Source organism: Cyanistes caeruleus, chromosome 3 (genome assembly GCF_971803275.1).
Source record: "Cyanistes caeruleus chromosome 3, bCyaCae1.hap1.1, whole genome shotgun sequence".
In the NCBI taxonomy this organism is placed as follows: Eukaryota; Metazoa; Chordata; class Aves; order Passeriformes; family Paridae; genus Cyanistes; species Cyanistes caeruleus.
This window is the reverse complement of record NC_141703.1, coordinates 2,453,524-2,476,447: the sequence shown is the minus strand read 5'-3', so window position 1 is coordinate 2,476,447 and position 22,924 is coordinate 2,453,524. Positions and strand designations below refer to the sequence as shown.

At 45.1% G+C, this 22,924-nt stretch overlaps 1 protein-coding gene across 4 annotated transcripts; it reads right to left on the bottom strand.

The window, feature by feature from the left end:
- Positions 1 to 1,202: 1,202 nt before the first annotated feature.
- On the bottom strand, positions 1,203 to 22,560 carry MORC3 (MORC family CW-type zinc finger 3). Of its 4 annotated transcripts, none has more exons than XM_023926114.2 (17): positions 21,225 to 22,560; positions 15,878 to 15,950; positions 14,517 to 14,649; positions 13,244 to 13,458; positions 12,816 to 12,963; positions 12,391 to 12,538; positions 12,172 to 12,303; positions 11,804 to 11,923; positions 11,302 to 11,399; positions 9,160 to 9,264; positions 8,930 to 9,052; positions 8,744 to 8,818; positions 8,145 to 8,187; positions 7,021 to 7,205; positions 5,702 to 6,536; positions 5,411 to 5,574; positions 1,203 to 3,552 (listed from the first exon to the last, which is right to left on the bottom strand). In XM_023926114.2, exons 1-17 carry the CDS (start codon positions 21,483 to 21,485, stop codon positions 3,498 to 3,500), a joined length of 2,913 nt encoding a protein of 970 aa, XP_023781882.2. In that variant the 5' UTR covers positions 21,486 to 22,560; the 3' UTR covers positions 1,203 to 3,497. The 4 variants fall into 4 exon arrangements, with proteins under 4 accessions (XP_023781882.2, XP_023781873.1, XP_086740068.1 ...); XM_023926105.2 differs by having other exon boundaries at positions 1,203 to 2,842; positions 21,225 to 21,362; XM_086883942.1 differs by having other exon boundaries at positions 1,203 to 2,842; positions 20,934 to 21,282.
- Between the last annotated feature and the right edge of the window lie 364 nt (positions 22,561 to 22,924).

The following is a 22,924-nucleotide window of genomic DNA, read 5'->3' as shown; positions in this document are numbered from 1 at the left end:
CCCCATCTCCTTGTGCTGCCCACCTGTGCCCCAGGTGTGAGTGTCCCTGGAGATCCCCAGGCAGGACAGCCATGGCAGAGCTGGCAGCCTGTCCCCACAGAGGGCTGAGCTCCAGCTGCCCTTCCCTTCACAATTTGGGATGGCCTGCATGGAAGCAGTTGCTTCCTTTTCCCCCAGTTTGCCGTGGAGGGAATTTTTGCCCAAACAGGTCACCCAGATCTGCCTGGCACCTTCCTGGTGGTGCATCTGCGCTTTTCCCACTGTCTGCACATTGGAATCTTGTCCTGTGCTGTGCTCATTCCAAACCTTTCCCCTTCCTGTTTGCCAACTGTGCCTGTCTTAGCTGAGTTATCCTGAGGGATCTCCCTCCTCTGGCAGTGTTTGAGATCATTTACTGAATTAAGTCCTGACAGATCCAGTCCTCATCTGTCGCCCTGAAAACTCAGCTTCCGAGCTTGCTAACATAGTTTTCTAAGGACTTTCCCAGGACAGTAACTGTAAACATAGATATGTGAACATTCTTTCTGTTACACGTCTTGTGATGGGCATCTCTCATGGCCAGTGCAGTGAGAAAGTGTTATCCTGACCATCCAATCCCTGGCCATGGTAAGAAGCCTATAAATCCTGTGAGGAAAAATAAACTCTGCTCTTTCTTGCACCACACCTCAACCTGTGTCTGTGTGATCTATTGATCTTTAGCAGCAACACTCATCCATCTCCATCAATCCTAATCCCAGTCCCCACACCCCAGGGACTCCCAATCCTGCTCCCCATACCCTGATCCACAAACCTCTGGATGCAATCCCAGCCCTTCCTTATCCATCTCTTTCCAGCTGAGGGAGAAGGATGTGTATGGAGTAGGGAATTTTAAAATTATTTTTACAAAAGTCCTGAGGAGTTCCATGGCAGGAGGAACTGCCTTAGGAAACCAGGATGGTGCAAGTTCACGTGCTCAGTGAACTTCTGAAGGCAGGGAAGCTCAGCCAGGAATCAACAGCAGAACTTCCTGAAATTCAGCTCAGTTCCATGAACACTCCCTGGTTTATAATGGCGCTGCTTTTTCCATATCCAGGACATTCCCACACCATTTCCATACTGACATGCCCAGTCCAACAAAGCCAGGCTTTCTTGTAACACCCAACACTTCAGCCACTCTGCACAGGGTTTATTTAGAAACAAACACAAGTTGGGATCCTGCAAACTCCCGATTTTTAGCTTTTTATTTTTTACAAAAAATACATTTTAACAAGTAAATAGAAACCATTTCCATAAGTCCACCGTTGTCCAAAGTGTAAATGTACATTGTAAATTTGCCATTTTTAATATAGACATGTGCTCTATTTTGCCAGTTGTCTACAAGAAATTCAGCTACAGTCTGATGAAACGTAATAAATAATGATTAAGAAATGGAAAAGCTACACACCAAGAAATGGGAAATATAAACTTTGCAAAAGTCATATGTAGTTATATTACAGCCACCTCTTCCCAAATCAAACATTCAATTTCTCTTTTATAAAGTACAACAGTAGTGCATTCCCGTTATTGGCATAGAGATCTTCCATTGAAATACTGTCCATGGAACGAATTCCACTGAACTACAACTAAAAGGGACACCAAGGGATTAACTCAGGTAGCAGTGCAAAAAAACAACAATATTGGCTTTATTTAAAAAAAAAAAAATACTTCCTAAGAATTAACACATTGAAAACTAATTCAATGATTTTTTTTTAATTATTTTTTTTTTTATTTAAAAGCAAGACCCATTTTTCTGGATAGCTCTCTGGGTGACCAATCCCACCAGAAGAAAAGACGGATTTGCTGTCTTTGCCACCCAGTTTGTCATTCCCAATGACTTGGAAAGAAATCCTGCAGCTGGCTGGGAATTTCTCTTGGTACCGTTGCTTCCAGGTTTTCCCATGACCATGGAAAAATGAGAAGATTTAGAGCACACAACTCTAAAAGGGGAGATGTGAAAAAGAGGAATTCCCTTTTCTTGCCTATAATAAAAACTGTCCAAAGCTGTTGAAGCTGAACATCTTCAGCTCTAGCTCACCTTGTAGTTTACACCACAGACAAAGAAACATCCCTCCTTTTCCAAATGCTTCCATCCAACTGGCCCATCCCCAGTTTGCAGGATGAAACCCTTGAAAGAAGCCTTCTTTTGGTAGTACCACACAAATATTCCCCAAATATTGTCCAAATTCTCACCTACTACTTACATCTCTATGTAACAGAATGCAACACAGAACACTGCTGGGAGCAATGGAACAACACTGTGGGATACAACAACTCTGGGAAGGAAATCAAGGAAGTTCTTTTTTTTTCTTTTTTTAATTTTTAAGATATTTCACTACTTTAGAAGAGGAAATACTCACAGGTATTAATGCTCATATAAGATCCAAAGTCAACCAAAAGGTGTCTGTAGAAAAGTATTAAGATTCCTAATAGTAAAAATATCTGCAAATTTAATTACAAATACATTTCCAAAGCAAAATCCTTAATTAAGTACTTCAGGGTGGGTCAGTATCGACAGTGTTCCTTGAGGAGGAAGTGAACAGCTAAATGTGGAATATTTACACTGAGAGATCCACCTATGTCAAATATATAAAGTGAAGCAGCCCTATTTACAGTCTGGAACCTACAGGTTATAATGGAAGAGCAATAAAACTCTGCTGGAACATGGAGATTTTAAGTGCTGCTGATTTCATGCATTTGTTCTACCACTTGCCCTAAGATTTCATCCACCACATCGACGTCGTAATTCACTTGCTGCAGGTCCAGGTCGGGCATGATGGTGGCCAGGAGTTGTCCCACGTTCACTCGGAGAGAGCGGAGCTTCAGGCTAGGGAGAGATGGGACAGGATTAAATGGAGATGGAATTCTCTGCTCAAAGTTCACCTAACAAAGCTGGATTGATAATCCAGACTGGAGATGCTCCATGACTCCCATAAACCAACAAAAAACATGGGTGCAGGTAAAGCTGCATCAAGATTATTTCTAAATCTACTGGTCTTTCCAAGCTTCTCTTCGGTTTTTCAGCTTGAAGGGGAATATTCCTTCAATTTTAAACCAATACTAAACTGAATTCCCCTCAGAAATATTTCAGAATAAGCATGGGTACAATCCTTTACCCCACGCCACCTGTATTTCTCAAAGCAATATTAAGCCCTGGTATTTTTATCCCTTTAGAAATCCAAACTACCACAACCCACAGGAACAAAAGGAGAGAAAAAGAGAGGAGAAGGCAAGAAAGAGGAGTTTGTCCAAAGGCTTTAAAATATAAATAGGATATAAGAGTTGTAGCCCAGGGAAAATGCTGTGCCTCCCTTTTTTTGGTTTCTTTCCTGGATGTCCTTGCTGTGTCCTCTTCCTGATCAAATTGTTTTGCCATGAGCCATCCCTTCTGTGGCCCATTTCCTTCTACTCTCAGATCCTTTAATCATCTCCACCACCAGTTCTCCCAGTGCTGCCATATCTCCATCAACTTGTGAGGGAAGTTACTTCCAAGTCCTGCATTTACTTGCTAATTCTTTTAGTAAACACAAGTCAGAGCTATAAGGAAAAATAAAATTAAATGCTGACAGATAATTTTTAACATGGGTCAATTTCTTTTTTAAGACTGAAAGGGGTCTCTGGAAATTATCCAGCTCATTCTCCACTCCCCTGCCACCCTCTGCCAGGGTGTCCACAGGCAGATCCAGCACTCCCTGCTTGGGCTCCCCAGTCCAGCCCAGCAGGAGCTGGTTTGTGCCACCAGCAGAGTGCACTGTGGGCTCACATTGTGCTGCCACCCCCAGCACCACGGGCACCTCCTGCAGCTGCTGTGCCAGGAGCTGGCTCCAGTTCTGGAATTCACAGGTGCCATTGCAGAATTTTCAGAGGCTTTTTTTTTTCCAGCCCATTTGTCCAATTTGGCAAAGTCCCTCAGCAGCAGCTCTGCCCTCTGCGTTCCCTCCAATTTGATGGCATCAGGAATTCGGTCACCCAAGCCATTAATCCCAGAATCCCCAGAAGTGGAAGAAACCTTGGGATTATCCAGTCCAACAATTACCCCAAAATGACATCCCTGAGGGTCACATCCAGACTCCTCCTGAACACTCCCAGTGACTCCAAACCTCCCTGGGCAGCTCATCCCAAGGCCTGACCGCTCTTCCAGGGGAATTTTCTTTCCCAATCTCCAACCTGACCCTCCCCTGCTGCACCTTGAAGCCGTTCCCTCTCATTTTTTCCCTGCCCCTGCTGTCAGGGACTTGTGGGGAGCAGTGAGGTCCCCCTTGAGCTTCCTTTTGTCCAGGCTGGGCCCCTTTCCCAGCTCCGTCAGCTGCTTCTCCCAGGTTGTGTTTTCCAGCCCCTTCCCAGCTCTGCTCCCTTCCCTGGCCACGCTGCAGCCCCTCAATGTCCTTTTAAAGTGGCACACTTTTAAATGTCCTTTTAAACTGGACACAGGACTTGAGGTGCAAAAGCCTTTTTCACTCCTGGCCTTGCTGCTGATCCCCAGTTTGCCCTCAGACACCCCATGCTGGTTGTCCTTACTCCCCTTTTGACTCTCATGGGGCTGCAGGTGGCTTCCAGGTAGATTTACTCCAGGTTTTCCCTGGGATTGAGGCTGCAGTGCCAGGATGGAGGTCTGGCTGTCCTAAATATGGGCATAACAGCTGCTTTTTTCCAGGAATGTTAACTTTTGGAGATGCCACAAGGCCCTCAGCTCCCTCTGAAATGCCTCTCTTCTGGTCCCAGGGATCAATTTGCTGAATTGGTCCCTTAATTGAGTCCCATTTTATCACAGGTGATGCTTCTCCCCTTGGATTCACCCCTGGGGGGAGACTCAGCTCACTCTGCTTCCACCTGCTCTGGGTTTTCTGGTGTGTGTGTGCTTTTCCCACTTCCCAAGAGCTCCAAGCTCTCCAGCTGGAAATTTCAACCCTTGTTGAATTCCAAGACACACCCTGGACCCTCATTCCACAGGATTTGCCTGCAGCTAGGAGTTCTTATAGGAAAGTTTCAAATCCATACTCTTCAGGTGGTTGAAAACAGAAAAACAGACCCTCAAAGTGAAGTTCATTACACAGCAGAAAATAATAATCACCCTCTTTCTTGCCTCCCTTTTTTCTCCTTGCATTGCAAGTTGTGTTTAGAAATTATACACCATTTTGGACATTTTAAGAAGTATCAGTTTGCCATTCTGTTGTGCAGTGGCCAATCCTGCTCACACAAACAAATCATAAATCACAAACAACACTTGATAAAAAAAGAAACAACATTAGTTAGGAGTCACAACAGGCAGTAGAAAAGAATTCTGAGCATCACATTTTATTATACAATTATCAGACATAACCTTCATCAAAACATTGCAAATACAACCAACAAGCAAAAATCTTGAAATAACATCTAGAAAGAACAAAACTGATACCTTTCTCCATCAGAAAAATTTACAGAGTCTTCTACATTACTGGTGGTAGAATCATTTGCACGTGCTACAGCCTGAGGGATTGAAGCTTTTAACTGAGCCAGCTCTGCCTTGAGCTCCTCACACTGACAGGCCATTTGATTCTTCTCCACTTCTAAGACTTCAATCTGCCAATCAAAAGAAAAAAAATCAAGCTGTAAAAACTATTCAAGACATTGTGTAGTACAAGTTTTATGATGCAGGGAGGAAAAAATAGAGATCATTTAAGTGATGGGAGTGTTTTACCAGACGTACCTCGCTCTTGTACCTGTCTCTCTCAATGGTGCACTTGTCCAGCTGCCTGAAAACATCATCCAGCTGCACTGCCATCTCATCCACCTCACTCTTGCTCTCGCCATCAGCACATTTGCTGCACTCAGTCTTTAGGTTCTGCAGGGTGCTGCACTGCTCCTTGAGCGTTGCTATTTCCCCCAGGGCCTGCTCATACAGAGCTGTCACCTCTGCCAAGCTCCTCCCGTCAGCGTTTCCTTCTCCAAAGGAGGGAACTGTCTCTGTTGCCTGATGGCACATTTCCTTTTTTACATATTTATTATTCATCTCCAAAAGCTGCTGTTCCAGTGCTTCCACTTGTTTGGTTAACGCTTCGCATTTGCTTTGGTAGATTTCTTTTTCTCTGCTCAATAACTGCAGCTGATTTTTCAGTTCATTTTCCATCTCTACAGATGTCTCAGGAGCACCGTTGACCTTGTGCTGTTCCTCTTCCATCCCTGCCACAGGAATCTGGACTGGGATCTCTTCCACCTCTTCCTTTTTCACCACCAGGTTTGGGAGCTCTGTCTGTGTTGCTGAGCTCAGCTGTTCACTTTTTGCCTCTGAAGTGGTTGCACTGCAAGGTTCCCCCACAGCAGAGTTTTCCTTCTGCTTCTCCTCCTGATCCAAATTGATACATTCTGTTTTTACCACAGCAACATCAGCATCTGCTGAAGGCTTTGGAGTGCTGCTCTCCTCTAAAATGATGACATCTTCATCATCATCATCCTCCTCCTCGTGATTGCTGAATGTTTTGTCACTGAGCCGAGGTGTCTTCAGGGACACAGGTGTCACACAGCTCTGCGTTCTCCTTTTGAGACTGAGGAGGAAAATATTAAAATTATCAGTTTATTGCTTAAGAGATGCCAAATCATTTGTTTCCAACCATGTGCAGTGTTTCTCTGAACACTGTTAAAAAATTACCACTCCAGAAAATCTGCATGGGCTTGTAATTTGTGTAGCCAGAGTAAATTCCTGTAAAAACAAATGCCTGCCATCCACACACTCCACATTATTCTGAAACAGATTCAGTATTCCCAGGAACATCCCCACAGAGTTCCAGGAAAACAGCCTGTGGAGTGTAGAGAACACAAAGTCTATAAATCACTAAAAATGCTCCTTTGTCATTTTCCTGCATTCACTTTTGTACTTAAAGTTGCCAGGTCCCTTTAACCTGGAGCTTCCCATGCCCCCAGAATTCCCACAGGAATTTTAGCAGCTGAAGCTGCTCCCAACAGCATGCCTTTCATTAAGTTATTAATTTTAGAAATAAAAAGGAATCTCCTTTGTACAGGTCCACTCACCTGCTATCAGCATCCAAATGAGGGGAAGAAACTTTGATTAAAATAGGCAGAGATCTTCTAACAGAAGCATCTGATGATTTTGGTAAAAGTAACCTTGGAAGAGCTTCCTTTGTATTTGGAGCTGAGAATGTTTTGAAGTCTTTACTTGAAGAAACAGATGTTTTTAAAAATATTTCATTATTGATCTACAAGGCAATGTAAGTCAAGAATGGAAATAAACAGATATTAGTAGATTCTTCAGGATAGATTTAAGCAGTTCCTTATATACCAACACCTAAAATTCTGACATTCCCATATCCAAGTACCTCCTCGAACCCAGGCTCAGGATTTTGGGATGAGAAAGACTGGCTAGACTACTGCAAATCCCAGTTTTTCATTTTAAAGTGCTATGCAGAATCCCAGGCCAAGAGATTTTCCCAGCTGTCTCTGTCTGGAGTTTGCCCATCAGACACAAACTCCAGGACAGACATCCCTGGGAAAGCTGCTCAGGATTCACCCAGTTGGCCCAAAATGAGCAATTACTTCACTTTTAGAAATTATTTTTACACTGGGGGAGATGTAACAGCAGAGAAACAATAAAATGAAATAAATAGGTTCAAACAGCACATGCAGCATCTCTTCTCCAGAAAGGAAGGGATTTTAGGTCAGAAACTGACTTTGAATGCAACTGAAACTAAATCCCACTTATGAATTTGATTCTGCGTTACAATCCAGACATTCCCATCAAACACCTTCATCTGCATGTGGATTTAATCTGAATTTGAGTGCTTCCTTGCACAAGTGTAGCTGTGCCACCTCTGTCTATCACCACCCCCTGAGAACCCCACTTCCAAGGGCATCTTTACTTCCATATCCTCATCACATCTCTCTCCAACAAATCCCCATCAAAAATTGGGTGTCTTGCCATAAAACAGCCACGAGTGACTGACATCTCTCCTAGTTTTGGCCAGACACCTTTGTCCCTCCTAAACTCCTTCCTAAGGACAAAGCAATGGTGGTTTTTCCATCACTGGGCAGCAAAGAAAGGAGATTTTGGGTTTCCCCATGGTGAGCAAATCCTGCAGAGCCATCAGAGAAGAACTGGATGTTAAAGCAGACAGGCTCCTGCCAGCTTCAGGAGTTACCTGGTGGCTGTACTCCAGTCGCCTCTTCAGTTTCTCCCTGTCCCTGCACAGCAGCAAGGAAAACACAGAAATTAAGAGCTTAGATTCAAACTGTTCAATCATTATAAAAACTAAATCTAAGATCTAAAAGCAAGCACAGTAATCCTTATCTCAACTAGATACAATAATCCAAGTATTCTTCTCTACTGAATGAAAATTTCCTCAGGAAGCTGGAAGCTTGTCGAAGTCAGCTTAACTTCCAACAAGTTCCCTCTAAATTATTTATTAAATTTAAATATTTATTTAAAACAACCCCAAACTCCCACTTCCAGAATGTGAGGCAGCATCACAATTACCCATAGCAGTTTTTGCCATACACTTTAGCTAAGAACCTTCTTATTCCTAAATAAATGTATTGATCTTTACAATACGCTTTAATGTGGACCTTGAAACCTTGACTATTCCTACACTGCCAAATCCTATGGAACATCTGGAACATCTGGAACATATGTTCCTACGGAACATATCCCTCTGGGTGCTGGACTTTCACCCCAACTGCTGCACAGCTCTCCTTGGTCATTTTTAGTGCTGGCAGCCTTGTAAAAGTCTCCAGAACTCACTTTTTCTTGTAGGTTTTCTCGTACGTGGGATGTATTAAATCGTCATCCTCCGGTTCTTCTGGCACGTTACAGTTCCTGAGGGAAGGAAAGGTACAGGAAAAAACCCACAACAGAAGGAGCTGAACACCCCTGCTGCTCCCAGGTGAGCAACAAGGACTAGGAAGTGTCCCTGGGCCGTGTCCTTACCGGAATTGCGGGTCAGGGTTGAGGGAGCAGTACCACTTCTCCGGCAAGTGCTCGATTCCATCCGGGAGCTTCCGCCACTTGAGGCACGCGTCACACTGCACCCACGTCTGGTCAGGCTGTTTCCTGGGGAAAAACCAGAATAACTCTGGATCTGCACACCACAGAGTGTTCTCCTATCAGATAAACCAGTGGCAGCCTGTGCAGTTCCCTGCTGTCACAGTGGGACTCACTGGATCTCCTCGACGGGCAGAGCTAAGGGATATTCCTCGTTTTTCTTGGTTTTCATCTCGTTCCAGTAATCGTTGAGTTTTTCTCCCAGAGCTGCTATTGTGAGTCTACAAAGAAAAGAATTTGAAGATCACCTTGAATAATCCAGTTCTAACATAGAAAGAGCCTTTATAAACTCCAGTGACAGAGTAAGTGCATGAACCACTTTAATATTTTTAATTGCATGAGAGTGGGGAAAAAAAAAAAGCTTTTCCTTTTTTTCTTTTATAAAAAGTTTTTTAATTTAGAAACCTGGAGAAATGAGGGATTGTCTGAAGTCATGTTTGTCAGCAAAAGAATTCCTGGGAATACAAGTCAGGGCACAAAGGCTGAAATCAAGAGTGCTGTTGATGGACAGAGCAAATCCTGGAGGGGCTTCACCAGTTCAGCCTCAACCAGAGAATTAAGAAAAGCACAAAACCAATCCAGCACCTCACCGTGGTTTTGGCTGTTCCTGTACATCCCAAGTGCAGGTTCATGGCTACTCTCAGCTGATATCCAACTTTACAACATTTGATCACTTTGATGTGATACAAAGTCTGCACCCTGACAAAAGGAGCGGGTCAGTCTCACCCAGGGTGATTTTCAGTTTTGTTTCCTGCTCAGGGCTCTCGGTGCAGCTCAGGGACTCCCAGAGCTGGCACACCCAGGAAGGAGAGGGAAGGAACAACAACAAAGCTCCCAGGTGAGCTGGAGGTGAGGACAGCCCCCTGTCAGCCTGTGGAATTCACCTCTGAGCAATCCAGGGGATGAGTAACCAGGCCCAGCCCTCCCTGGCCTGGCTCAGCACCTGACACCGCCCAGGGCCTTGAACCAGCACAAATGTTTGTGCAGTGAACTCGTGTCACCCAGAGCTGGGATCCAGGTCACCTCTAAACCCCAGGCAGGGATTGCTGAGCCAGGGGCACCACAAGGGCAGAAATGAGCAGTGAGCAGGGATGGGTCCTTTTCTGGGGAAGGAAGAAGGGCACCTTCACATCAGGCTCACAGCTTTCCAGCCCAAAACAAAAACATCTTGTGAAGCCTGGAGCACTCCTGGCAGAAAAACCTTCACAGAAGATCTTTCAAGTGTGCCACCACTGTGCCCACCCACATTCCAAATGTGGGGAAGGGGTAAGTAAAATCAGAGAAAGCTGGGAAGTTATAACTGTACTGAAATCAGAGGTGAAATGCAGTTGCTGCTTTCTGGATGGAATACAGCTGGCATGGGGAATCTGTTCCTGGGTGATGAACAGCACAGCAGAGTGGAGACACCACAGCCAAGTCCTGCCAGAATCCCTGCAGGAACAGGAACTGCATGGGACCAGGAGCTGACAGAACACAGAGCAGCCAAGAGAGGAGAAGCTGCTTTGCTGCTGAAGCAGCAGCTGGGGTGAAATGCCTCTCCTCAGATGAACTTGGCTCATTAAAATTGAATTGTAAGATTAACTCACATCTCCACCCCAAAGTTATGTCCAGGAACAACTGGATGTGGCACTCAAAGGTTTGGAGGTCTTTCCAGCCTTAATGATCCTCTGATTCTCCCCATGTGTTTGGATATTGATTTAATTATATTATATTAAAGGACAGGCTGGTTGGGAACAAAGGTCCTGGAATACCTGAGGTGCTGATAAATCAAACCCCAGGGATTGAGGAAACCCCCCTTTCATGTGAAGTGTTCAAAAAAACCCCAACAAGTGGAAAACATTCCCTGCTCACTGTGCCTGCCAAGGGCATTCCCAATTCCTGCCGCTCTGCCAAGGGAACTGTTGGTGCCACACACAGAAAATGGTTCAGAATCACCAACATTTGCAATCCATGCCCAAAATTTCCACATTAAAATCCACATTAAAAGCACTGTTGGGCACATGAGAAATGCCTCCTCCTGAACAGCCACAAAAAGAATATCCATGGAAAAAACATGGGAACAAGGCTGGTGTGGATATTGTGGGAAAATATTTATAATAAGGAAAGAGATAAAAAAAAAAAAGTCTAAAAGGAGCTGCTTGCATTTAAACCAGGTTTGGTCAGAACACCAACTTTTATTCTTCCTATTAAAAGAAGCAGCTTTATCAAGTATTTCCCAGGAAATGGTAATATGGGATAGAAAATGCACATAAAAATACCTGTATTCATTAGTATAGTCAAAATCTTGTTTGTTGTGAGTTGGTTTTAGGAAGTTGCATTCAATAATTCCAACAACACCCACTCCCATGTTGTTTGCCTGCAGGGAATTAAAGTTTATCAGGAAAACGAACACAAAATCCATGCCAATATTGCAAGAGTTTGCTAAAGGTAATGATTAACTGTATCTACATTGGGTAAAAAGGATTTTCTGGCTTCTGACTCCTCTGCAAGAAGAGGATCTTGATATAAACCCCCCAAATAACAAATCCTCTGTTACATCCCTCTTTATGTTCTGGAAGATATGCTCAGATTCATATTTTTGTATCAAACAGCCTCAAAAACAAACAATTTAATACAATTTTTAACTGCTGCATACAGCAAAAGAGCTGATTTATTAAGTGTACACCAATATCTTGCTTTCCATCCATATGCTTTTTTAAAATTAGTGTTTTAATTGAATTTGTCAAGATGTTAAAATATTTTGAAGCCTCAGTTTCTTACCTTTAACTGACAGCCAACTCTTTCATAAGCTTTGATGAGTCTGTTTTTGTGGTACATCATTATCCCATAATGATCTTTGTTTCTGCAGTTAAATCCAAAAGTAATTCTGACTGTTTTGGCCTTTGAGCAGATATTAAGGAAAAACAGGGTGAATCTCATGAATACAAAAAATAAGAGTTACTCTGAGTGGGTCTTAGTGCTTTCTTTTCTTGTACTGAGATAATTCCTTCAGTATGACTTAATCAAAAAAACCCAAACAACCAAACAAAAAATCACAAATAAACAAAAAAACCCCAAAAATAATCAATATAATTGCATCAAAATCCAGTCACACAATTCAGTTCTGCAATGGAAATATTAAAGGATACATTGAGAAATTTGGGTCTGTAAATATCCCTCTCGATGAAGGCCAAACTTTTGGAAACCAGCTGTGTTTTCACTTTCTGTCCTCTCAGGATGATCTGCATGGTTGGCTTCAGGTACAAAATACTGCAGTAAGCCTATAAAACACACATTATATTAAAACTGAAACATTTACACCTTCCAACTTCAAAAATCAAACCCGATTTTCAAAATCCAAGACGTACTCGTAGCGAGTAATCACTTTCTGGAACAATCTGGTCCAGTCTCTCCTGTTTTTTGTAGCCTCTTTTTCCTGTTTCATCCAAGTCTTCTGGAATTCTGATGTCGTATTTATCCTTGTCAAAGTCAAATTCTGGTTTGTCATTTTTATCTCTAAGAATGAAGAAAGGAAAATGTATTAATTAAAAGAGAAAAAAGCAAATAAAAGAGGAGGTGTTGTGCTGGAGACAGGAAAGAAGGAAAAAAAAGGGGAATTCCTCAGAGATTTGCTGAACTTCACATTTGAGTCCAGCTTCCCGTTTTTTTAACTGCACACAACTTGTTCCAGCTATTCCACACACAAAGAACCCCAAATCCTTCTATGTTTACATACACTGAAATAAAATGTGAAATTAATGACAGATAATTAATGAGACTGGATTTATCGTACTTCCTAAGATTCCAAATGATAATCCTGGTGCCTTTTTTCCCTATGATGGCATCCAGCTCAGCCAGTAATTTCTCCTCAGTAGAGAACAAGGAATGTGTCAGGATGGCCTTGAGGCTGTTCTTGGATTCTGCAGGATCACTGATCTGCCGTGGGCGCTGTGTTAAGGAGAGGGACTTGGAATGGAGTAAAGATTTAAAAAATGAGTGAATTTCTGGACTCACTTCCCAGCTTCTCATCCCACATCTTAAACTTAAAGGTTTTAACCAATTACAGCATCTCCCAGAATTTTTTTTGGCTTATGACTCCTCTCCAAGGCGAGAATCTTGATATAAACATCCATAAAAGCAGCCAAGGACTTCCTTTTGGTGACGTTACCCCCAAACTTGGGATGTACCCACAACTTTTCACCGGGAATGCTGAAAGGATATGTTGGTTGGTGAATGTCACGATGGGAACCATGACATGCTCTGCTTTGGTGACTTCCAGGAAAGTCTGGGACAGCAGCCCCACGCTCATGGTGTCCCCATTCTTGGTGAAGACGATGGCGTCCTTGCCCAGGCGCATGGATCCCGACTTGAAGCCGTTCCCGTACAACCCCACGGGAACGCGGCCGTTCATCACCGACTTCTCGCTGAAGCCAAAACTGCAACATGGAAAATGTGAGGAGGCTGCAAAAACAAAATCCCTGGAAAACTTGAGGGTTCAAGAGGGTGCAAGTGTAGGACTTGGCAAATTACTTAACCCAACCTTCTCGTTTTAGAGGTCAGGGACTCCTGAACAATTAAATCCTAAAATCTGGATTTTAGATTAAAACACTTCTAAAACCACACAGCAAAAACATGGGAAAATCTGCTTCCAGCTTTTAAATATGGAATAGAAATATCAAGTCTGGAATTAGGTGAAAAAATCATTCTTAGGGGATTCTGATGGTTTTCCTGTAGTTTCATAATAAATACTAATAAAAGCCCCTAAGTCTGTCTTTTTCTCCACTTCCTAGAAAATGTTTGATCCACAAGTATTCCATTTTCATATCGCTCTTCAAGTAAAACAGGGAACTTCATATGGAATTTAAGATATTAATCATGGTATCTAACAGAAAAATAAGAGTTTGAATACAAGCTTGCTCAAATTTAAATCTGCAGGCAGAGCAAATTTTTACACTAGAAGAGAAGTGGCACAGAAAGCTTTTTGCTTCTGTAGAACTAAGAGAAAAATCAGTTCCAACCCTACAGAATATTTGAAGATAAATAGACAATTATTTAAAAAACAGAAAACTAATTTATTTTTCTAAAATACATTCTATTACTGATATTCCAATGGGTTTAAGCTGAATCTCCTTTTTTCTCTCTCTCACTAATTTAATCTAAAACAATTAATAATAATAATTATTATGATAGTAAAAATAAAATATTTGAGTTGCCCTTATCACTACTAGCAGGACTATAGAGAGTTTCCACAGCATAAAAGGAAGGATGAGAGAAAGGACAAAAGGAAATGATGAGGTAAAAGCTCCCTGACAAAGTTACAGGGAAGATTTAGTAGCATCTGCCTGCTCTGGAGTCTCACCTGGACATTCAGGATCTTCAGAAATGCCGAATTTATGAGCAAAATCAGTGAATTACATAGGAGAAACAGAAATAAACTGAGCAGTAACAGAAGCAGAGCTGGAATTTGTACAAGACAGGTGAAGAGGTTGCCCACCTGAGCATTTTGTGCAGCTTCTCCGAGTTCATGCCATTCCCGTTATCCGTGAACGTCAGGCAGATGTTGTCGTTGATGACGGTTTTGTCGATCCAGATCTGTTTGGCACTCACATCTGGATCATAAGCATTATCTGAGGGCAAGGAAAGCAAACAGCGTGGGAGACTAGAAAACAAAAATTTAACGAAGTGCAAACACATTTTAAAGTAAATCAGAGTGTTAGGATGGAACAGCTGCATCCAACCCAGAACCTCACCCAAACCAATGCAAAATCCCCCAAATTATCAATGGCAGCAACACAGAGACCAAATACATAGCTGGAGGTGAGCAGCTCACAGGAGAACAGAAAATGAAACCAAGCCAAGGTTCCAGTTTCGTTGCCTGCCTGCAGAGCAGCTGGTGCAACATTTTAATTTCTCCCAGCCCTTACAGAGGGGAGCTCCAAAATGCTTTTAAACTTTCTGTTTACAGGATGTGAAAGAGTCAAACACGAGGAAAGAGAAACCAGGGCTCCACAAAGCCCTTCTGGCAGCAAAGCTGCCCCAACAAACATCACTTTCCTTCCATCTCTTCCTCTCATCCCCTAGGATTTGGGAAAGGGAGGAAGGGTAGGATGTGATGGCACCTCTGCCTCACTGCCTGGTCTGCAGGTTCAGCTGAGAGACAGAAAACAACCAATAAAGCAAATAAAAGGAACCACAGCTTGGCAAGTTCCTTCCTAGAAACTTTAAATCCAAATTGCATCACAGTGAAATATTTCATAAAATGTATTTCAGCATCACAAAAAGAGGACATACAGGTGAAAGTCTGGAAGTATTTGGACTGTGAAAAGAGCCGAGATGATTTAACAGATTGTACTCCCAAAACAGCCAGGCCTTTCCACAGCCACAGGGCTCTGGCTTCCTCCTTTGGGACAGCTTTGACCTTATCCAGCTGAAAAATCCCCGATTTCTTCTGTTAGGTTAATTTTCTGGGGCAGGGAGAAGATGTGAAACCAGAAGAGTCACTCTCTTTGGCAGCAACAAAGTGCTCAATCAGCTTGGCTGGGGTCCCAAGCCACACCTTTATTTTGAGGAACCAGCTCGTCATTCCCTGACTGTGGAAAAGAGGAACACTGGAAATGGCAAATTAACTTTACTCAAAATCAAATTAATTTTGAGCCAATTAACTTTGCTCAAAATCAAAGGCAAGATGTTCAACAGGAGCCAATCAACAAATGCACAAGTCCCAGGTAATGCAGGTAACAGGACAAAACACTGAGGAGCAGAACACCGAGGACGTTCAGCCAGGTCTTCCCCAAGCTGATGGAAAAAGGTTTTGTAACAATAAATAAGAATTACTCCAAGCTATTGATCACCTACCTATGAGTTCTGCAATTGCACTGAAGGGCCAGGTGTGACTGGTGGAATTGGTGTGCAAGAACTTTGGGCACAGCTGGAATAAAGCACAAGCAGGGGCATTAGTTTGTGCTCTCCAAGGCAGAAACCAGACTGTTAAATAAAGGAGGATTCCATGAAGCTGCTTTGGACAACAAAGCAAAAGGCTGGAATTAAATTGATTTCTGGGTATTGGCAGGGAACATTAATACAGCCCTTGAAGAGGAAATTCAGCACAGTCTCAGCTTATTCTGAGCATGGGTTGTCATCCTAGCAGTCTTTATAAAAATATATGAAACTATAGCTATCTAATGCCAGAGGTTACAGAAAACACCAAAGCCGTGGTCCAAACCCAGTCACAGAACTCTCAGATGTTAAAAACTCACATCTTAAACCAGGAGGATCCAAACTTCATGTGAAGAGTGAGCAGCACCCAATATCCTCTGTGGGTCACTGTGTGTTCCCACAGCGACCAAAATCCCCTCTCAGACCCTCTCAAAGGGTGTTTTGTGCTTTTAGCAGTTGGATCTCACACATTTGATGTGCCCAAGGTACAGCCACTGCCAGAATGAGATGAAAATATGAAAATAAAGCACCTCTTTATGGGATGTAACTTGGAGATGTCAGTGACAAAGCAACCCTAGCCTAGGCTCACATATCTTCACTTCAAGATGTGGAAAACCAAAACTAAATATCCACTTAAGTTAAGGAGCTGTCCATGCAACATTTGGAGAAATTTTAACTGCTGCAACCAATACTTCTGTGTGCATTATCCTTGAGGAAATCCATGGTTACACTCCTACAGAGCCTTTAACACAAACCCCGGCACAGATTTGCTCAAAGCCCCCTGCCAGAGCTGTGGTGATAGCAGAAAAAGCAGCACCTATGAACGCATAACCCTGAAAACAGCCCTTGTACCACTGAGTTACACAAAAAACAAAACAGAATCCACATTATTAGAGAGGAGATCTGAGAGATGTTTTAAAATACTGTGTACATATCCATAATGTGTAATTTTTACAGTTACTCGTTGACAAGCGCTTTTATAAAGGTATGAAGCATAAATAAAAGTGTCAATAAAAGTGCAAATAAAAGCAAGCAGCCACTTCAAAGCTCCAAGGTGAAAAGGAATGATGCTAAAAGCAAATCCTAGAGCACAAACCAGGCACCAGAGCAGGAGAAAGGCACAGGGAGAAGCAGCAGCCCTGGTTCAGAGCAACAGAAAGTGCCAAGAGCCGTCACCTCGAGCCTCAGGTCACAGCAGCACATGACACACTTCCAACTGCAACTTAATCCTTGCATTTCTCCATGGAGCACCACTGGGAACAGACACCACGCTCCTCGTTGCCATCTGTGCTTCAGAGCTCCAGGTTTAAAAAATCTGGTGCATGGAGACAGGCTAAGCCAGGGTGTTCCCAACACTTCCAAGTAATTTTGAATCCAGGAGAAAATTCCTCTGGGCTATTAATGGAAACCTCACATGTGCCACGGCACGTGGGTAAAAGGATCTTTGGATTTCTCCCTCTGCTGTACAGGAACTCAGGGGATCCTCAGAGCCTTGGGTGATTCTCTTCACTTCCACAGAGCTGTCAGCATCTGCTCCTTTCTTTTCTAAGCTTTGGGATCAAAATCCACCAGAAACAACTGGTGGGGTTTTTCCCCACCTGAAATCCCTCCCTGGCAGAAAGAAAATCATATTTAAAAATCCCAACCCAGCACAGGGATGCACATTCAGGGATTTAACATCTGCTCAGCTCCCTGCTGAAACACTGAACAGCTCCAGCCACAGAGGAGGCTGAAAGTGCTGGATTCCCTGTTGGATTCATTGCTGGATTCCCTGCTGGATTCACTGCTGGATTCACTGCTGGATTCCCTGCTGGATTCCCTCCTGGATCCCCTGCTATCTCAGCAATACGGACTTGGCAAGAAAACTGTGGTTCTGACAGAGGCATCAACTCACACTTGGGAATCTCATGGAATTCCTGAGGCTGGAAAAGCCCTCGCAGCCCAGGGAGTCCCAGCTGTGCCCGATGCCCACCTTGTCCCCAGCCCAGAGCCCTGAGTGCCACGTCCAGCCCTTCCTTGGGCACCTGCAGGGATGGGCACTGCAAAGCTCCCTGGGCAGCCCCTGCCAAGGCCTGAGCTCCCTTTCCAGGAAGAAAATTCCTTCTGAGAAGGAAGAAGCACCTCCTCTGACCATCAGACAATGCTGAGGAAGGACAGAAAAAACCTCAGTGCCACCCACAGTGCTATGATCACTAATAAACATCCTTTTCTTTGCTTGTGAACCAAATCATTCTGTGTGCACAGAAATCAATCCTTGCCTGTGTAACACAACAGCTCCACCCGTCATTTCACTGCTGTGAACCACTGGGAATTCTGAGAACATCACAGGAATCGTGCTGATATTCTCTGGATCACTGCTTGGGAGAGGCTTTCAGCAAGGCTGGAAGGTTCACAGGACTGGGAATTGCAACAGGTATAGGAAGGGCTGGAAGATGGGAACTGGAACAAATGGGTCTTGGCTCTCATATCTCCCATCCCTCAGCAAAAGGTGAGCAAGCATGCTACAAGGAATTCATGGAAAAGTTACCTCAGAGCAGACAGCACCAGCTGAGCACAGAATTCCAGACTGGTCCGGGTTGGAAGGGACCCTAAAGACCAGCCAGGGACACTTCCCACCAAGAGCAGGATGCTCCAAGCCCCATCCAGCCTGGCCTTCCTCATGCCAGGCACTGAAACAGGGGCACAAAACCAGATTCAAGACCAGGAGAACAGTGGTTTAAGGCCATCAGTTTTGTAGTTTCCTCCAGAGCAATCCAGCAACTCCCTAATTCCTAATGAACTCATCAGGAAATATTTAAGTCCGTTTGTCCCTTTACACTTCATTCATCAATGCACCACTTTAATTAGCTCATAATTAATTGAGGTTCAGTAAGAGCTGAACACTCCCTTTGCCAATCCAGCTGCTTTGCTCCCTCAGCCAAACATATTTCGTTACTAAGTGGGTTTTGTTTTGTAATTTCCTTTTTTCTGCCAAGACCAAGAGCAGCCAAATACAACCCAAACCTTCAACTTCTTCCAGCTGGGCATATCTGAAACTAAACTGTCCTGAGAACAGCATCTCCTGCACCAGCAAATATTGAAGAATAAAACAGTTTATCTCTCAAAAATGACAGGCAGCTTCAGGACTTTCAGTTTTCCAAGCAAACCTGAACTGTCCCATCCCTAGCAGATCCTAAGGTGTGCACAAATCCCAAACCCCTGCAGAGTTTAGGGGTTTCCTTATCTTAGGAACTTATTGCTTGCACATAATAAATTTTTGTTGTGTTACCCATCATCACTACAGTAATTAATGCATTTGAGTTAAAAACACAGTTTATCCTGCATTAAGCAATTTCTTGGGAACAACACTGACATTTTCATGGAATTCCTGAGGCTGGAAAAGCCCTCGCAGCCCATGGAGTCCCAGCTGTGCCCGATGCCCACCTTGTCCCCAGCCCAGAGCCCTGAGTGCCACGTCCAGCCCTTCCTTGGGCACCTGCAGGGATGGGCACTGCAAAGCTCCCTGGGCAGCCCCTGCCAAGGCCTGAGCTCCCTTTCCATGGGCAAATTCCTGCTGAAACCTCCTGAAATTTCTCCTCCCAGCTACACAATCCCAGGTCCACAACTGTGCAATGAACCACATCAAGTGACTGATACAAATTAAAAACCACTCTTAAAATATTAACCTGGATTGCTTCCCCAAGCTGCTTCATTGTTCAGCTGGACAAAAATATTGCCAGAGCAACAGGAGGAGATAAATTCCAGCATGGGAATGAATTCCCAGGCCCTCCCAGAGCCTCTGAATCCATGGAAATACTTTATATTCTCAAAGAACTGGGAGCATCAGCTCTCCCCCCAAGGCTCTGCATTACAAACCCTTTTACAAACCTGGTCAAAACTGCATCAGCTGCTTCACCTGAGCAAAAAAAAAAAACCCCTCAAAAAAACCAAACCAAAACCAAGAAAAACCTTACAAAACCCACAGCTTTCACTGGAAAGCCACTGAATGCAAACTCTCAGTTGTGCCTGCAAGAGACAAAACCAAAGAGCAGCCTAAAAATAATTCAGAAAGTTACCAAGTAAAACTTGTTTTGCTTGTGCCTCTCAGAGTTCAGCTTGGCAAAGTGATTTAAACCTGAGAATGATTTTAAACTCTGAACTGCCAGATGCAAAGGCTGATTTTTGACACTTTTACCTCTCAAGAAGACCAATAACACATCCAGAAAGTAATAATAAAGCCAAATCTTTATCTAAAGAAGCAAGACAACCCTGCTGCGATAAAATATCACACAATCTGCAGATCTCAAACACTTGCAAGAATTAAAGGCCTGAAATCAAAATCAAAATGCAATTTTGGAACTTCAGGGTGACAGTATTTAGGGCTCATCTCTAGAATCATGGCAACTTTTATTAGGGTAATATAAATTCACATCAAGGTAACAGAAATTGCTATTAGGGTAACATAAATCGATATTAGGTGATAAAATTTCAGACAGAGGTTGGATTCAACGATCTCACAGGTCTTTCCCATCCTAATTAATTTTGTAATTCCAGCAGCGCTGAGCAAATCCAAAACCACCTTTTTCACTCAAATATTTGACATATTTGAAATATTTTGACTCATCGCAGTACTTCTGCTTCTTTCCACTTTATAAACAAGGTGATGAGCCAGGTGTAGCTCTAGGTGAGGTTTAGGGGCACTGACTTGGAAAAAACCCTCCCGTTTCACCTGAAAAAACCGCTTTAACTTCACTTATATCACCACAAATAAACGACCGATTGCCACAACAGCTCAGCAACAGTACTGCAACTGAAAAGCACAACACAGCAGCGTTTAACTGCGTGAACACTCAACCCCCTCAGATGCAATTAGGGTTAAAATGTAATTAGGCCGCTCGCAATAAAAGTAGTTAAGGTTTGAAGTTACAAGTTGGTAATTAGAGGTCACGGCGCTGACCAGAGGCTGGGAAATCCCGAGCCCACCCCCAGCCCTCACCTTCCCCTCGGCACACCCGGCCGGACCGAGAGAAGTTCATTTTCCAAGATGTGAGGCGGGATAAGGGCGGGAGAGCCCCCGGCCTCACGTCCCCCCGGAAAGACGAGGCGGCGCTCCCCGCCCTCGCTGAGGGAGTGACCCTGGAAGTGTCCAAGGCCAGCCTGGACGGGTCTCCGAGCAGCCTGGGATATGGCGGAAGGTGTCCCTGCCCATGGCAGCAGGTCGGAACGAGGCGGTCCCTCGGGTCCGTTCCCCCGGGCGGCCGAGGCCCCGCCGCCCCCTCAGACTCACCGCGCTCAGGCGGATTCCGCCCTGTGTTTTCGCCGCCATCTTCGGGCCGCGGCCCCGCGCGCGCTTCCGCCTCCCCGCGGCCCTTTCGCGCTTCCGGCACCGGGCGCGCGCGTAGGGGCGGGGCTTGGGTGAAACCACGCCCCCTCCGCTGTAGGCGGGGCCGGGGCTGAGGGAGCTGTGAGGGGATGGCGGCGGGACGGAGCCAGGGGCTGGCTCCGAGTGGAAAAGGGCTTCGAAATCGCCCCGTGCGGTCTGTGCCATATCCTCGACTTGTCACCCTGCCCAGAGTGCCACGTCCAGCCCTTCCTGGGACACCTCCAGGGATGGGCACTCCAAACCTCCCTGCCAAGGCCTGAGCTCCTTTTCCATGGGCAAATTCCTGCTGCTGTCCAGCCTGAGGCCGTTCCCTCTCCTCCTGTCCCTGTTCCCTGGCAGCAGAGCCCGACCCCCCCGGCTGTCCCCTCCTGCCAGGGACTTGTGCAGAGCCACCAGGGCCCCCTGAGCCTCCTTTGCTCCAGGCTCAGCCCCTTTCCCAGCTCCCTCAGCCCCTCCTGGGGCTCCAGACCCTTCCCAGCTCCGTTCCCTGCCCTGGACACGCTCCAGCCCCTCCAGGGCTCTCCTGCACCAGCCACAACTGGAGCCAGCCCTCGAGGGGCCTCTGAGAGCCAGCACAGAGGGACAATCCCTGCCCTGCTCCTGCTGGACACACAATTCCTCACCCAGCCCAGGGGCCAGTGGCCTCTTGCCCACCTGGGCACTCCTGGGCTCGTGTCCAGCCCCTGGCACCGGCACCCCCAGGGCTTTTCCCACTGTGGCACTTTCCCACAGCATTCCTGCTCTCCAGGCACTCGGAGTGTTCCTGTCTGGCTCTCCAGCGCACTTTCTCCTTCTCCATTTCTGCTGATTCCAAGTGCTCGGGGCAGGGAACGGAGCTGGGAAGGGGCTGGAGCCCCAGGAGGGGCTGAGGGAGCTGGGAAAGGGGCTGAGCCTGGAGCAAAGGAGGCTCAGGGGGCCCTTGTGGCTCTGCACAAGTCCCTGGCAGGAGGGGACAGCCGGGGGGGGTCAGGCTCTGCTGCCAGGGAACAGGGACAGGAGGAGAGCTCAGGCCTCAGGCTGGGCCAGGGGAGGCTCAGGGTGGATATTTGGAAACATTTCTTCCTGGAAAGAGTGGTAAAACATTGGAACAGGACGCCAAGGATTGTCATACAGTCCCATGCCTGGAAACGTTCAAAAAGCTTGAGGGTGTGGCACTTGATGATGGGGTTTGATAGTGAACATGCTGGTGGTGCTGGGGTCATGGTTGGATGTGACAAAATGATTTTTCATCATTTCAGGGACTGGAATGATTCATGCCTTGAACACTGCTATGAAAAAGTTTTGCCCATTATAACAAAAAGAGTATAAAGAAGCTACAACCACAGAAGCTGCCCTGGAGATACCTGCCTGGGACTTTGGCTGGAAGTTAAACCCCTAGAAACGCTGTGGTTCAATCATCACAGCCTAGGGAGAAACAAACAGGACTGAGGGAGAGGAACGCCTCCACAAAAGAGCCAAATGCAGCAGAGATCCTTCCCTGGCTGGGTTTGGGGTGTGGAGACCTCAGCCCACAGTGGCCAGCTTTCCAGAGCCTCGCCCCGAAACGAGGAGGCTGTGGGTGAGGTTTTGGGTGCAAGCTCTAGTCAGAGGCACTGAACACCCAT